Here is a 16,836-nt window from a genome sequence, read left to right as displayed (position 1 = left end):
ACACAAAGCACATGAGCTTTAAACCTCCACTTTTTAAAAACAAGAGCCATAATATAACCTTTAAATATAAGTTAATTATAATTTAATTTATATTTATAAATATAAATTGATATGTTTATTAATTTATAAATCGTTATTAATATTTAATAATATAATTATTAAATGTATTTTATTATAATCAAATTAAATTGATAATTATTATATTTTAATCATTTTTGAATTGTATGTTTATATATTGATTATATACTTATATATTTATTATATATGTATCAATTGCTATAGTTAAATTATTTATATATATCAATTATGTATTTTACCAATTATGTATTTATTATTATATTTATTGATTATCTATTAATTAGCATTTGTATTTATAATTTATAAGTTGTGGATTTATAATTATAGTTTAATTTATATTAAATATAAAAACGTTTAAATAGAACTTTTTAAAAACAAGAGCCATAATATAACCCAGCTTCCTCGCTGTAAGATACAGTGTGCAAAAGTATGTTCTAAGCTGTTGAGGAGTGAATATGTGTGTATATGTGTGTGTGTGTGTGTGTGTGTGTGTGTTTAGTACTAATGATCATAGTGCTTCCCATGTGCAGGTATTCAAAAAATTAAAGAGTTGTATATAAGATGTGGAAGTCTTCAATTTGCTGAACATACATAGCTATAAATTGAAGAGAGCACATCTTCCAAACTTCAAGTTTTAACACCAGATTTCAGTGAAATACCCCCAAATTATGAAGGTACAGTACAAACACTGACTTACCTTTTGATAAATGCTATTATGTATCTTGTACATTCTAGTTTCTAATTGTATAAAGATATGAATATAAAATATAAAATACAGGCAGGGAAACCTTTTAAAGAACCCTCCACTATCCTGATAACCACTGCTGTTATATTTGAGTTGTTCATACTTGAATATACTTGTAAGTATGACACACACAATTATACTGCCTTAAAATCTCCTTTTTTGACTTAGTACTTGATGGATATCTCATTTTATTAAATACATTTCTGTACTTTGCATAAAATTGCATTGTATAGACATTGAAGTTTCAGTAGCTATTTAGATTGCTTTTAATTTTTTTTGGAAGTATAAACAATGTGATGAGTAACTTTGTAGTTAATAATTGCATTTCTATATAATTATGTAATTAATTCTTAGGGATTGATGATTTGCGGGATATGGATAGCCTAATTCTTCTCATTTTGTCACTAACATTCTATTACAAAATAGCATTGGTCAACAGATCAGCATTTTGAAGCCTTTAATTTAGGGCATTCTAATAAAATATAGATACATTTTAATTAAATATATAATAAAGTATATATAAATTAATTTATATTCTCACTTTGTGGTATTCTCTCTCTTCCAATTGGGATAAATCAGATAACATAAATTTCTATAATAAACTCAACTGCTCAGAAACACTCACCAATCCATAACAACAGGTAAATAAACGAGGTACAAATAGAATACGCCATCCCTCTGCATAAAATAGAAGAATGACTATTTCCCTAGAAATCCCCTAACCATGAGTCAATGCATTCCTTCTTTCCTCTCTCTTGTTTTAGTAAAATAAGCTCCCTTATCTTTTAAGCTTTACTTCCTGAAATGATCAGCCCAACATGCTCTCTTGAGGAAGGCTGAAATATAAATTAAACAGCAGTACATGGAAAGAAATAACTGTCTTCTTTGAAAAATGTCACACTAAATTCTAATGAATATTTAAAATACTTACGATTCCTTATTTACATTTATCTTAGAAATCTTTCAAAATTTTAGGTGGCTCTTTAATTACTCTCTCCCTATCACCCCAGAAAAAAGGGTATTTGCCACAAATATTTGAGCGCTTATTATGCCCCCAGGCACTTAACTAAGTACTTTTAATATATCAGTGAAGGAAATAAAGATCCCAGCCTTCAAAGAGCTTACATTTTAACTGGCAGAAACAATGAGCAATGAATATCTACTCAAATTTTATAACCTACCATTAGGTGATGAGTGCTATAAAACAAAGTCGATGAGGATAAAGGGGTGAGAGTAGGGATGTAGGAAGAAGAGGAAGGACGCAGTATTAAAGATAGGGATGATGAGAGTCTTCCTTGAGAAGTTAATTTCCCAGCAAGAATTTAGGAGGTAAACTGATCTCCATGACCTAATCTTTCTGGACCCATTTTCCTTTCTTCTGTAAATCATTCATCTTTTTCCATCTTCGGGGAAAGGAGAATTTACAGTGCAAAGGAGTAGCATGCAAAAGACTTAATTTCAGGCAATATGGTCAATGAAGCTACTAGAAAGGCTTTCTCAGTGTGTCTCAATTCTCAATATTACTGTTCTTCTAGCTTCTGGGCAAATTTATATTTGCTCAGGCTTTATGCTATCAAATGGTTTAGCCTCTGAAAGGTGCGGAGATTATGGTAATAACCATCTCTCAGATACATCTTGAAAATAGATATTTTTCGAGGGAAGCTTCAACAGGCACCCTTCTGACATTACACTCTTCCTTCACTCCTCTTGGAGGTATTTGTTTTTTTTGTTGTTTTGTTTTTCACTAGCTACTTAAAACCACAGAGGGTGACCAGCAAAGAAAAGCTGGGAAGTAAGCTAATATTCAGATTACATAAACAATTTCTATAATTCAAGTAACATTAGCTCACCTCATTCTCCATAAGTTTCTAGCTTTTTTTCTTAAAAGCAAAAGTAAAGGATGTGTCACATATATAGATAGAACATTTCTAACAATATTTAAGGTTTATCTTCTTGACAGTTTCTTTGCTGCTTAAATTACCCGAATTCAGCCAAAGTACATTAACCAAATTTTCTAGATTTTCAGAATACATCTTCTGAGAACTAACTTTGTTTAAATTGTTGCATACACAAAGCAAGTATGTAATTCCCTGTTATTTAAATTATACTTAGTTTACATGTGAAAAAAACCCCACAGGTTGCTCTGAGAAACAATCTTAAATTTTCTCAAGAATGAAAAATTTGGGACATGCTTTTTTTTTTGCCAGTAACTTTCAGATGACAGCAAATATCATATGAAACCAGAAGTAAACTGGATTGGAATATATTCAATAGTGCTCATATATCAAATGGCAACCAAGAGAACTATTATCATCTTATATCCGAGTTTGTGTTATTATATCCTGCTGCTTCTTACTATGTTAAGTATCTCTTAGATTACCCAAAAGAATACAGCTTTTCCTTCTTTCCAAATAGTATCGCTTGCAGTAGTTTGTGTTACCTTTACCTATATACTCAAGAACTGTATTTAGGCTAAGCATTACATCTTGCACTTGGTGCATTATTTGATAAAAGAAGTCAGCAGAAGGGAAGACATATTGAGAGATTTATTTTTAAAGTGGCTTAAATGAGGTTGGATGAAGTGGGAAAAAGAAAAAGGCACTTTCTTTGGTTAACAAGTAAACCTAGATGGAGAGAAACCCATCTGGTTTCATCTGTACCATAAGTCATAGTGTTTTCTCACAAAGCACGCAAAAGCAGCAGCTGAGCTATTTCCATACGCGGTTGCACTAAGCCTGGGCCAGTTCACCTCTCAATATTTCCGTTTCTTCATCTGTGAAATAGAGGAACAGCAGTACTTACCTGGAGTCCTGTTGGTTGGCAGATTTAGTCTACCTAACGGGCTTAGAATCGTTTTCCCACCCATTAAATGCCCAATACAGCCAACCTGCAATAGTCTAGTTGTTGAAGAAGAGGAAGGAGGAGGGGCAAGAGGAGGAAGAGAAGGAAAGAAATGACAATCAGATATTGGGAATTTGTATTCAGCATCAAAAGAGTCAAACTAAAGGTGCACTTAATTTGTTCATTTGATGGTAAATTCTCTTAATTCAAGTAGCCAAGAACAAACAAATCCTGTCTCCCCTAAGAACTTTTATTTTTTTAAGATTTTATTTATTTATTTAAGAGAGAGAGAGAGAGAGAGAGAATGAGAGGGAAGGTCAGAGGGAGAAGCAGACTCCCCGCCAAGCAGGGAGCCCAATGCCAAACTCAATCCTGGGACTCTGGGATCATGACCTGAGCTGAAGGCAGGCAGCCATTTAACCAACTGAACCACCCAGGTGCCCTTCCCTAAGCACTTTTAAAAAATAAAGACTAAGCTTTCACCTAAAGATGGAATAAGAAACCATCATACTCCATGTATTTGTGGCCACAATAAGTGTTTAAAAATTAGGTAGGAGTGCATGAACAATTTTCCTAGTAGCAATTTCCTACTTACTTTTAATGATGGCTATTTGTTGGGATTTAAACTCATCATTTATTTACACTAATTACCATTCCCCAGAAGAGCAATAGGTATTTTTACGGTGATGTTCTGTGGTTTTGGCTTTTGAATTTTGCTTTCTTAATCACTGATGCCAAGCCCAAGTGCTAGAATAGAACACGTGCTCAATTAATGGACAAATGTTTTAAAAGGCGTGAATGCATTAATTAAACCCATTTCCCTCACATGTTTCTTAAACCGCCTACTAAAAATCAAACAATCAAACATGACTGGCAAAAGTGAGCAGTTTGTTTTCAAACTACTATTTAATTTTTATTTTTTATTTATTTTAAAGATCTTATTTATTTGACACAGAGAGTGGTCACACACAGAGGGAGCAGCAAGCAGAGGGAGAAGGAGAAGCAAGCTCCACCGAACAGGGGAGCCCGACACGGGGCTCAGTCCCAGGACGCTGGGATCATGACCTGAACCAAAGGCCAAGGCTTAACAGACTGAGCCACCCAGGCACCCACTATTTAATTTTTAAAGACTAGGTACATGATTCGTCATAAATATCCATTTAGCATTTCTCATAACTCAATAATTGAGATAATGCTTATCTGTGAAATGTGAATGTACAAAAAATGGAATTCATATTCTGACACTGAATTCCTGCTGTTATATACTTTTCAGAAAAGTTCAGTATACTAGAAGGTTCTGACTTTTCAGTAAAGAGGTTTTCTGTAGAAGTATGAAAGTATGTGTTAGTAGACCCTGAATACAGGCATCTTAAAAATAAAGTCCCAAAACAGGGTCTGATCTCAGGAGGAAAAGGTCAGCACACATCAAACAATCAACCTGACCAATTGTCTTTAGAAACCATTATCTCAGAACAAGTTTAATTCAAAGTCAGAACGTAGATGTCATCTTGACAATAAACCCCAAGATGGTCTATTTCAGTGTACTGGAAGGACATCATAAATGCTGAGTTGTTTCCAACCAGTACTAAAATTAAAAGCCCCTGCTTATAAAACAGAGATAACTATATATAATACCTAAAAAGTTAAAAATTCACGTTTTTTTTTTTTCCTGAGTGCTTGTGAAGTATTAATGACCCCTCAATTTTCAGTAATGGGTTTGCACTAAGTCTGAATCTGCAAAGGAGAAACTGGATTGAGGCAGCTGCAGAGGGGAGAAGCAAGGGGGAGAGACTGGCCCTTTAAATGCAGGGACACCAGCTTCCTGCTTGGAGTCTCTTTCAGTTAATAAAGGTCCCTCCTTAAGCCAATGTGTCTACTCATCCAAGTACGGTAAATAGTAACAATAAATGCTGTCAAGAGTGACACAGACTGAAGCAAAGTGACATCACTCTAGATACATAATTGCATTTTTTTTTCTTGATACAGGTGGCCAGCCACAAGGGTCTCATCAGTAACTGCCTGAGTTCTGAGACACATCCATAAACATCTCCTGCGAACCATTTTCAGTAGCTTCATCAGACAAATGAATGCACTTAGATCTGTGTGTGTGCACTTCATCGTGAACTCACCTTGTGTGCCCGCTGAGTCACAGTTCTTCTAAAAATAAATAGGTTGCTCAAAATTTCTGAGGCTCTGGTTTTCTTTAGCATATGTGCTAGTTGGTGGTGGATAAAAACCACCTCTAAAAATGTCACAGCCAAAATCACCTGTCTGTGTGCTTGAAAAGCCCAGGGAAACAAAAACAAAAATGAGTAGTGCTAATACACATGCAATTGCCCAGGCCCATGGTAAACTGGCTGCCTTGGGAAGGGTCAGAGGTCCTTCTCTTTAGAGGAAAGCACATAATAAGATCATTGCAAGCCTACCTCGGTTCAGGTTCCTGCTGTGATCATTAGATTAACAGCTGAGTGATTTGAAACAGGGTTTTAAAGTCATGAAGCTTTAGCTCCCTTACATACAAAATGAGGACAATGAAACAATTCTATTTTCTCTGGTGTTTGTGAGGATTAAGTGAGACAATGAGTATAAAGCACATTTCAATCCTGGGGACTGTGGCTGAGGAACTCTATGGTAAGTGTGTGGTATATAAGAGCTGTTACATTTAAAACTGAGTGACATGATGATCATTCTCATCAGGTTTTTAGATTTAATTTCAGTATTACATATTACAAACACTTATCTACAGTTTATAACACTAACTTCAAACAGCACCATTATCTACCCAGCTTTTAGATACCTGCTAAAGGATTCAGTCTTGTCCTGAATCCAGTTCAATAGCTGGTTTCTGGTATATGAAATTGGTCATTCAACAGTAGTGTTTCTTTCTTTCTTTTTTTTTTTTAAGATTATTTATTTATTTGAGAGAGAGAAAAAGAGAGAGAGAGAGAGATGAGAGAAAGAAAGCAAGCATGAGAGGGGAGAAAGTCAGAAGGAGAAGCAGACTGCCCACCAAGCAGGGAGCCTGATGTGGGACTCGATCCTGAGACTCCATGATCGTAACCTGAGCTGAAGGCAGTTGCTTAACCAACTGAGCCACCCAGGTGCCCCCAACAATAGTGTTTCCAATATTTTATTATATCCATACACATAGGGAAATGACACAAAAGAACTCTGACTCTTCCAGAGGAGATCCCATTATATACTGCTCTATCTCCTGCTTTTGCTATAAAAAAAAAAAAAAGAGTCCATTTCAACAGTTTATATTGTTAAATAGTGGTTATAAATGTCATCACTCTGACATAATAAATCCTGGTTACAGAAAAAAAATCTGTGAATGTGCATGTGTTCTACTCCCTGGAAATTAAAAAAGTGAAGGATTTTTTAATATATGTATGATATTTTATATATTAAAATATATTTTATATATAGACACACACACACATAATATATAAACATATACACACATACACATGGGGGAAAAAGAGAGTGAACGAGAAGAAGAAAAAGGCAACAATATACCAGGCTCTTTTCTAGGTAACTGTTACAAAGGCTAGAATCTACTAAGACAAAACAAACATTAATGAATATAGAAATATGTAATTATAAACCCTGGTAGGTATTATGAAGAAAAACTACAGTTTCGGAGGTGAGAGAAAATTTCCCTTAGGAAGTCACATTTGTTTTTCCATCTCAAAGCTGAGACACATTTCCATTTCTGGGTGGGGGATGGGGAGGGTGAAGAGAAGGAAAATCTGCTAAGCACAGATGTTCTCCTGATACATAAAATTCAAAGTCTTCAGGACTGAAAACTGGCCCACGAGGCTGGTGTGCTGAGAGAAAGCAGGGTACGTGGACTGAAATGAAAGGTCTCCATGTTTGAGTGATCTGAAAATTGATCACAAAGCATTTTGATTAAGCAACAATTTAGTATTTCTTGATTTGACAAAAAATGGCAAGGAGATCAGAATACACAATGGATCTAAAACCACAATAACAAAGATGTATAAAAAATACTTCCAAATATTTGCCTTTTACCTGGAATAGAGACTTCTTTAACCTCAGTATTTTTTGACAGGAAAATTTTTTAAAAAGGTGCTCCACTTTACTGGACAAAAAAAAAAAAACATTTTCCCACAGTTTCCTCTTTAATGAACAATGAGGCAAAGAAGCAGATGGAAAAGCTGCAAGTACTCATGTCTTCTGAGTTGTCACTCTCTGAATTGGGCCAGTTCTACTGATTTCTTAAGGCGTGTTTTCCTGTTAATGTCTACATGCTATCGACTCATAACTATTGCTTTCCAACACACTGAGGAGAAACATGTGCTCAAGTCCCTTATCCTGCAGAGAGGCAAGAGAGTGGAAAGGATGTTGTTCTTTGTGAACAGTAGCAATGTCTCGTTAACATTACCCACAGCTATGTCCAAACAGATCGAAAGGAAGAAGAATACAGATGTTCTAATTTTTCCTCTGGCTCTGATATTAATGAGCAAAGCTTCTTCTCTCAAATACCTAATTAAATAATGTTTCTATGATTTTTTTTTTCAATTCTCAAAACAAAGACCTAGCTTGATTTCAGGGGGATACTTCGAATCATCAAAGAAAAACCTTGAGATCAGGCTATGACCTATGCTATCACCTACGTATCATGTTGCTCACCAGGCATGGTCCAGGTTTAGGGAGAGTCCTATGTGAAGAGCTCACTGGCAGATACATGAAGGGGTTTACACATAGACATCTACTTCTTCCTCTAAGAATAACTTCAAATGCTAGTGAGCTTATCAATCTACCTATTTTTATCTGTATATTATTCCTTTAATTTGGACTGAGGATGTTTCTGGGTATGACCGTTAATATGATTTCATTTTTGTATGTGTATTACAATAGCTCCTATGTCTATCTTAAAAGAAGCATTTCTAACCTTTGGCACCAGAAGACCAGGGTTGGAGTCCTGACCTTTTAGCTTCCTGTATATAATCCCTAGGACAGTCCTTTAACCTCTTGGAAACTCAGCTTTATCATCAAAAACAAACAAACAAGAAACAATATTGCACTCCCTTATATGTGGAATCTACAAAGGACAAACTCAGAGAAACGGAAGTGGTAGCTACCTGGGGATGGGGGTAGGCGAAATGGGGAGCTGTTGTGCAAAGGCTAATATACCCAGTTATAAGATTAACAAGTTCATTATAACTAATAACACTGTATCATATACTTAAATGTTGCAAGAGAGTAGATCTTAAATGTTCTTACCACAAAAAGGAAATGGTAACTGCATGATGAAAGTGGTAGCTAATACTATGGTAGCAATCACTTCACACTTAATAAATGTATCTAATCAACACATCTTACACCTTAAACCCACACAATGTTGTGTGTCAATTATATAGCAATAAAGCAGGAAAAAAGTTGACCTGGAAAAGTCTTTCAGAGTCCTGGGATCTAGCCCCCATCAGGCTCCTTGCTCAGTAGGAGCCTGCTCTCCCTCTGCCTACTGCTCTCCATGCTAGTGCGTCTGCTCTCTCTTTCTCTCTCTCTTTCTCTCTCGCTATCTCTCTCCCTGTAAAACAAGACAATAAACTCTTTTAAAAATAAAATAAAATAAATAAAATAAGGCAAAGCACAGTGCCTTATTTTGCTTGTTTTAATTCATTTTTTAATAAAATGTATAGGAGGAGCATTTGCTACATTTTCAAACAATAAATAGGGATTAGGGGAGAGGGGACTAGAAAAACATAATGTCAGATTGATTCCAAAGTGGAACCAGCGTCACGAAAGTAACAATTTTCCCATAATCTGCAGAATGGAGAGGGTGGGTGGGACAGTCAGACCCAGAAACCCAGTCATGAGGCTGTTGGAGAAGTACAAAAGAAAGTGCTAGGAGCCAGAATAAAAGAAGAGGAGAGTCTAGGGGCACTTCAAATTCAAAGAACTGGTACCAGTTGTACAGAATGGACAAAAGAGAAAAATCAATGAAAATGACCAGGAAGTTACTACTTATCCTAGAGTGATAAAGGAACATTTAGTCTCTTACACCTCCATGAGCTACTATTGCTTAAAGGAGAATGTCCAATCTTTCAAAGGAGCTGGGGAAGAAAAAAGTCAAAAAATTTTGGTTCTAGAGTGAAATTAATAGCTACCATTTATTAAGCAGTTACTTTTCAAAAACCGTGTTAAGCATTTTTGGACATTTTTCAATATTTTACAACAACTCTATACAACAGGAATTATGTTTTCCTTACTCCCAGAGGCTCAGAAAATTTAGGGAATTTGGAAAAGTCACATTACTAGCTTATAGCAAAGCACTTGCCTATATGAACCATAACAATCTGTGATTAGCATATTCAACAGATACATTAATTTCAAAACTGAAGATCAGCTTGTTTCTATGCTTGAGTTATGAGCAGTAATCTTTCCACGTCTGTGTTATAGGCAGAACAAAACAAGAAAAAATAAGACAAAAATATCCTAACAACTCTTAAAAGAGTTAGTAATATGGTAAGATTTTATTTAAAGGCAGGGAGTATATCTTACTTTTCTACCCTCAGGGTTTAAAACTACACTATGCTCATTAAAAGTAAACTTAACTAGAGGGATGCCTGGGTAGCTCAGTTGGTTAAGCTATTGCCTTCAGCTCAGGTCATGATCCCAGGGTCCTGGGATCTAGTCCAGCATCGGGCTCCTTGCTCAGTGGGGAACCTGCTTCTCTCTGCCTCTGCCTGCCACTCTGCCTGCTTGTGCTCTCTCTATCTCTTTGACAAATTAATAAATAACATCTTTTGAAAAAAAATTTAAAAAATAAAAATAAGCTTAACTAGAGAATGAAAAAAGGAATAAATCAATGAAGGAAAAGGTACGCCGCCTGTTGTTGGTAAATCAGATAAAACCATACTAAACATATATGAATTCTTTATTCAAGAAGGATGATTGACAACCTTCTAGAGGAATTTGCTCCAACACACAGAGTTTGGAGCACACACAGTTGTGTGCTCCAAACACAACTAATAGTGTGATTATATCACTTTCAAATCTCATACTAAAATTTTGATCCAATTATTTATCTCGTACTTTTTAGTAAGACAAAGAAGGGCTAAGCTACATATTGTACAGAACTATGGAGTTTCAAATCTATTTTTAATTTGTTCCTTGGCCTGCTCAACTCAAGGCAAAATAATTAGTTTTTAGGAAGGTACTGTGTTTTTTTTTTATAAACTTTATTCATGTTAGATTTTTTTTTCAATTTTTTTAATCTATTTTTATGTTTCAGGGAAGCTAAACCAATCTAAAACTGAATCCATTAATTTGATACAATGATTAATTTCATCAGGGATGGTGGAAGAATGACAGACATGATTAAATCAAGTAGTTAGGTGTTTTTCTAATATCAATAACCTGACTTCATGTCTTCTCTGAAATTACTGATTTTTTTTATCATCTTTCGACCATGGCTTCTAAAAGGACCATCTGAAAACTGAAAAGAAACCAACAAAACAAGATTTTAAGTAGATTCAGAGGTCTCTTTCTTTTTCATATGTATTGGTGGTTTGATCAGAGATAGTAAACTACAGCCCATGGATTAAATCCAGTCCATTGCCCAGATTGTCTGATCTGAGAGCAAAGAATCATTTTTACATTTTAGATGGTCACATTTTAACAGTTATGTCCATACCTACATAATATCCTCCATATTGACTTTTGACCGGCAGCACCTGGATTATTTACTATCTGGACTTTTAAGAGAATGTTTGCTGATGCTTAGTCTAGACATTTTTTTTTTTCTTAAAAGGAGGAATTTGTGAAATGGTTATATTATTGGTAAGAGTGTAAGTGGATACAGAGTTTACAATGAAGCATTTTTGGCTCCTACCACTTAGCATTTGTTGCCTGGAATCTGTTACTTAGGATTTTATTTGTCATTAAATGTTTGGCATCCTTTCTCATGAAGAATGGATGGCCATTTCCTACTAAACCAAAAAAAAAAAAAAAGTGTTATATTAAGTTTTATAAATATCAATTTACATAGTTTCTCACAGACCAAAAAAGGAAGATAGAGACATTTGGTGCTTACCGAGACCAAAAAGAAAAGAAAAATATTACACATTTAGTTTTTCATAAAAGATTAAAACAGAAAGTATACTGCATATTGAACCATTGGTCATAAAGGTCATGATCCTTCCTTCCTGGAGCAGAGGAAGAAATTGAAAGGAGGCATCAGAATCTTCCAAGGAACATTTTCAAATTAGCTCCTCCAAATTCTCCTCTCCTGCCCCTATGCAATGAACATCTCTTTGCTGTGCTAAGGGAATGCTTTTCCAAGGAGTGCAAAGTAACCCGTCAGGGGTACTGAGGGGTTGGGAACCAATGCGCTGCTTTAATCCCTCTCAACACAGAAAATTGAGCAATGTTCTCTATCCCAGATCTATCCCAGATTGTCCATGGTACCCAAGAAAATAAGGGCTCCAACAGAAGGGACACTCAGGCAAAAAAGGATCAAAGTTAACACCTGCATTCCAACACTGGTTTAACTAAAATAGTATTCCCCTTGCTGGGGTACATAATTGTTGCAGGGGTATAAATAAAAAAGACTCATATGATTTGTTTCATTTTACCAGAAAAAAAGATTTTTAATGATTCGAGTTATTAAGACTTGAACAGATTAAGACTACTATTCAAAAATACTTAGAGATAAATTAATAAGTTAAACCAGATTGATATTTAATTAAAAATTAATATGGTTTTTAAAAAGTAGAATGTAACAACATTCTTAGCCTACTCTGACAGAGTTAAGTTCTCACACCACTGGTATTTGAGTATTTTTTGGTATTTTGACCTTCTCTGGGGAAAATCTAGCCAATACAAACAAACCATTTGATAATTTAATTTTTGAAAATTTCTGATACATTTCTCTATAAAGTATAATTTTTCATCTTAGTATTTAACCATGATTTAAGTTGATAATGGGTGGCACATACACTCTAAATTTGGTTAAAGCACATAATAACTATTTAGCCATAATAACTATCTTTTATTGTGCTCTCAAAATTTCAGATATATTGTCATAGCATATTCATCCAGAAATTTGGGGATTTCTACATTACAGATGAGAAAACATGTGGGAGATACACAGAATGTTTTCATAAATTCACAAAGTGGCTTAAAGATAATCCCATACTTAAATTACACTGCCCAAAATCTTGCTTTTGACATCTGCCTTCTCTTTAACTCTAACGAGCAAAATAAAAATTATGAAGGTATTAATAAAGCAAACAGATTCAAATCCCAAAGTAAGCTTTAGTGCCTGAATGCTCATTTGATTCAATCCATAATTTCCAAATCCCCACTTCTTTTTATTATATGTTGATATGTCCTGTGGGTAAGATAAATGGCTCATGGAACATGAAACCAGGCTCAACCATACAGACCCAAGGAAGGGAAAGTCGCATTCTAGTGCTTAATATTTAATCCGGCCATCTCCATGGAAACAGACATTTAAAAGAAAACATTGTCATGTAACTGCATAATAAGACTTTTTAGAATTGATTGCCAACAATTGCAATGTATTTAGCAAAAAAAAAAAAAAATTGCCTGAAACACCACCTACTTGATAAAACAAATGAAATCAGTGAGGTCAGGAAATGAAAGTAAAGAATAACAACGTGCTCTCCTCAGTCCACTCAGGTAATCACTTCCTCTCCCTCCATTTCAATGTGACAGATTGTCGTTCCCCTATGAAAACCCATATATATGGTTTTGGTATAACTAGTTGGTTGTGCTATCTATACAAGTTCAATGCAAATTTCGCCAGAGTAAGAGAAGAAAAAGAGAGAGAATTTCCTTAGACCGAAATGTTCAACCTGCCCGCGGAGAGGACCCATCATTCCAACAGGCTTTAAGTCTCAGATGTCTGTTGTATTTCCGTCCACGTCCAAAGTCCTGCCAGTGCTAGACTAAAACTAAGATGCTCTCCTGCAAAGAAGCCTTGTAGAAGCCAAAAAAAGGGGAGGGGTAGATTTTGAGAAAATGAAAGAAAAAAAATTCCAATTTTACTTTATTTCAAGTGAGTAAATGCACTTGATTCAGTAGCTCAAGAAATCATCTCAAGAGAAGCGACGTTTAGCGCATTAAAAAGGCTTAACTATTTTATGTGTCTGCGAGGTGTGTAAATTCTAAACGACCCAAGGTTTCCTGTTTGTTTCTAAGGCCTCGGGCTCTTTGCACGTCGCGGAGGCCTTAGTGGTCCCCGGGGCCCCTTTCCGCGTGGGAGTCTCCCGGCTTGCAGAAGCTCGGAGCCGCCGCCCGGGCGCTGGCAGAGCGTTCCCACGCTCAGGCCGGGTCGGGAGGCCGCGGTGACCCCAGGGGCTCCTTCCCCGGGTTCGCCCTCAGGGCCCCGCCCCGGCCCCCCCTCCTCCCCAGGTCCCGGCTCCGGAGCGTGGGAGCGCAGCTGCAGCCGCGAGCGGCAGGCGGAGGCATCTCCAAGGATGCGCGCCTGAGACCCAGGCAGGAAGTGGAGGATGCAGTGAGGCGCTGGGGACATCGCGGGGGCCGCCCCGGGATGCCCCCCACCCCACCCCACCTCGCGCGCGCACACGCGCGCGCACACACACACGCACGCACACGCAGCGCGCGTCGCCAGAGCGGGGCCCAAGCTAGAGGGGCCCGTCACTTACTTGATGTCTTCCCACACCTCCGGCCCGTAATTGCGGATCACCAGCAGCTCCAGCGCGTGATTCACAAATCCGTACTGCAGGGACAGGAGAGACCTGAGTGTCAGGGACCAGCGGTAGGTGGGAAGGGGTTCGGGGGCGAGGCAGCAGCACCAGCCGCCACAACTCTGGTTTAACCTTGTCCCCTGGCCCCTGGCTCCGCTCTGTTCGGGGTACTCGGTGCTGAAGAGAGGCATCAGAGACGCCACACCTCCACCCCAATAAAAGGCAGATCCTCTCCGCCACCGTCCGCCCCATCGCCGTGCCACCTTCTTACCCCTCCGCTCACCTGTCACCGCTCCGAGGCAGGAGGGTGGGGGTTTGGGGGTGGGAGGGGGTATCCGGGCAAGTGTGGCAAAGGGGACGCGAACCCGGCGCTCCCCCCGCCATTGGCTCTCAGCCACACACACCAGTGGGGTCCGTCTGAGCCGAAAATGCCCCGCGCCTCAGCCGCAAGACCCCTTCCCGAGCCTGGGAAGTCGCGGCATGGTGCCGAGCGGTGGACCCTCCGCTGAGGAGCAAAGGCAATGACCGCCCCCGTCGCGACCCCCAGCGTTCCCAAATCCCTTCTCAGAACACAGGCAAGACCGCGAGACTGCTCCCGCGACCCGCGGTGCGATCCTCCTGCCCCCGCGCCAAGCTCGGGTGGCTCGGCCGGTTCCTTAGGACAACCAGGCCGGGCACAGCGTGAGGTTCCCAGCCTAACCCGACTGGAGACACTCACCATGGTGTCTGCGACCCGAGCCGAGGAGGCAGCTCCCACGCAGACGCACGGCCGAAGGGACCCGGGTGGCGGCTGCAGCAGCGACAGCGCAACAGGACCGCGGCGGCAGCATAGAGCTGGAAGCCGCGCAGCCGCCTAGGCCCGCCCTGATTGCCACCTCTTCGCAGCCAATGGGGAGTCGAGCCGCTGGAGGCCGGTCGTTGCCTCCCAGTTTTCAACCAGTCAGCAATAGAGGAGGGAATTCGGATGCTCTCTGAGCTGCTGCGCTCCAGTGCCTTCCAGCCCCCGCCCCAGTGACAAGGCTTTCATTTGAGGCCATTACATGACGACGGAGAAGCCCCAGTCTTGCTTCTTGCATGAATTCTGGGGGAGGAAGAATGCAGCTGTTGGTGTCTCATCAAATGCATTCTTACCCAAAGATCTGCCTTCATGGGTAGCAAAAACTAAGGATGAGTGTGTGTGTGTGTGTGTGTGTGTGTGTGTGTGTGTGTTGCAAGGATGAGTGTGTGTCTGTGTGTATTGCAACAGACAAGCCCTAAAAAGGACTAGGCCCTCATGGTCAGCATCCTCATGTTCATCGTCCTCTTGCAGATAAACATTTCCTTTGTGGCTTGATTCCTCAACAGCTTTTGGCAAACTGAAAACTAGTAGTACTGAGCTTAACACATATTACTTATACTTAATGAGACTAGTTGAGTGAGCCAGCTAAAGTATTCAGCTTGATAAGTGTAATAATACAGTTTGGTGAGCAGCCTGTCAACCCCAACTTTGTCCTTCCCTACAAGATTCAGTGATCTGTGCTTTTTCCTGGTGAGACGTCTGACCCTGTACCATAGAGAAGAGCCATGGGAGTTTTTAACTGCCCAGAAGAGACTTCCTTTCCCCCTTCCCAGAGATTAACAGATGAACTGGAAAACAAAACAAAACAAAGTGAGCAATAATCTTTTCATTAATCTATCTCCCAGTCTACATTCTACCAGGCACTTAGGTTCCTTACTGCTCTGAGCCCCACCACAGGGAAAAGATGAGAGGAACAGGAGCTTTCTGTTGATTAAAACTCTGCTTGAGGTGCATGGATATGGTTAAATAGTATTAGGTACAAAATGAGGAAGAGAAAGAAGCATTGCTACTAGGTTGCCAGCCTCAAGTGGACCTGAGAAGCCAGGATAGTATTCTGTAATGTGAAGAGTTTACTGTGAGAAAAATTTCAATATGGTAGAAAAAATGTCAAAGCAAGAAAACGGGTGCTGGCATTGATACCCAGAGACCTATACTGAAGTGTGACTGATAAAGAAATAATATATAAAAAATAAAACAACAACAAATAACTTATTAAAAAAACTAACTTTATCAATGATGATCAAATAAGTTAGAGTCATACAATGGGATACTTCACACAATAAATAAAATATTAAACCTTAATTTATTATTAACTATTAATTTTTAACCATTAAAATGGCCTATTACTCTCTATAACTCTGAAAAAGATAGATACATAACAATACAGAAAAAAACATATTATTAAATAAACAAATGATACATGAATGTAATGACCCTAGATTTTTTTCATGGTTATATAGGATAAAATGCTATTTGGGTAGTAAGACCACACACACACACACACACACACACACACACATTGTCTTGAGTATAACCTTGGGAAATGCATAGGAAAACTTCAATATGCCTATTGTCTCTAATTCAAACTAGTGGTTGGACAGACCAAGGCTTTTACATTTTGTATTATG

The 16,836-nt window shown here is 38.3% G+C and overlaps 1 protein-coding gene across 2 annotated transcripts in view; it reads right to left on the bottom strand.

Moving 5' to 3' along the window:
• The window catches only part of GUCY1B1 (guanylate cyclase 1 soluble subunit beta 1), a 49,661-nt gene extending 34,428 nt beyond the window's left edge, over nt 1-15,233 (bottom strand). The window contains exons 1-2 of one of the 2 annotated variants that reach the window (XM_004772038.3): nt 15,089-15,233; nt 14,329-14,402 (exon numbers count right to left, since the gene is read on the bottom strand). In XM_004772038.3, coding sequence (XP_004772095.1) covers nt 14,329-14,402; nt 15,089-15,091 — 77 coding nt within the window. In that variant the 5' untranslated portion in view covers nt 15,092-15,233. Of the gene's footprint in view, nt 1-5,793; nt 5,943-14,328; nt 14,403-15,088 lie in introns of those variants that run through there. The other variant, XM_004772039.3, reaches the window with a different exon arrangement.
• Nucleotides 15,234-16,836: the final 1,603 nt, after the last annotated feature.

The sequence above is a fragment of the Mustela putorius genome, unplaced genomic scaffold (assembly GCF_011764305.1).
Source record: "Mustela putorius furo isolate JIRA1106 unplaced genomic scaffold, ASM1176430v1.1 tig00000056_pilon_pilon_pilon, whole genome shotgun sequence".
Taxonomy (NCBI): Eukaryota; Metazoa; Chordata; class Mammalia; order Carnivora; family Mustelidae; genus Mustela; species Mustela putorius.
Note: the sequence above shows the minus strand (reverse complement) of the source record. Positions and strands in the feature narration are given on the sequence as shown.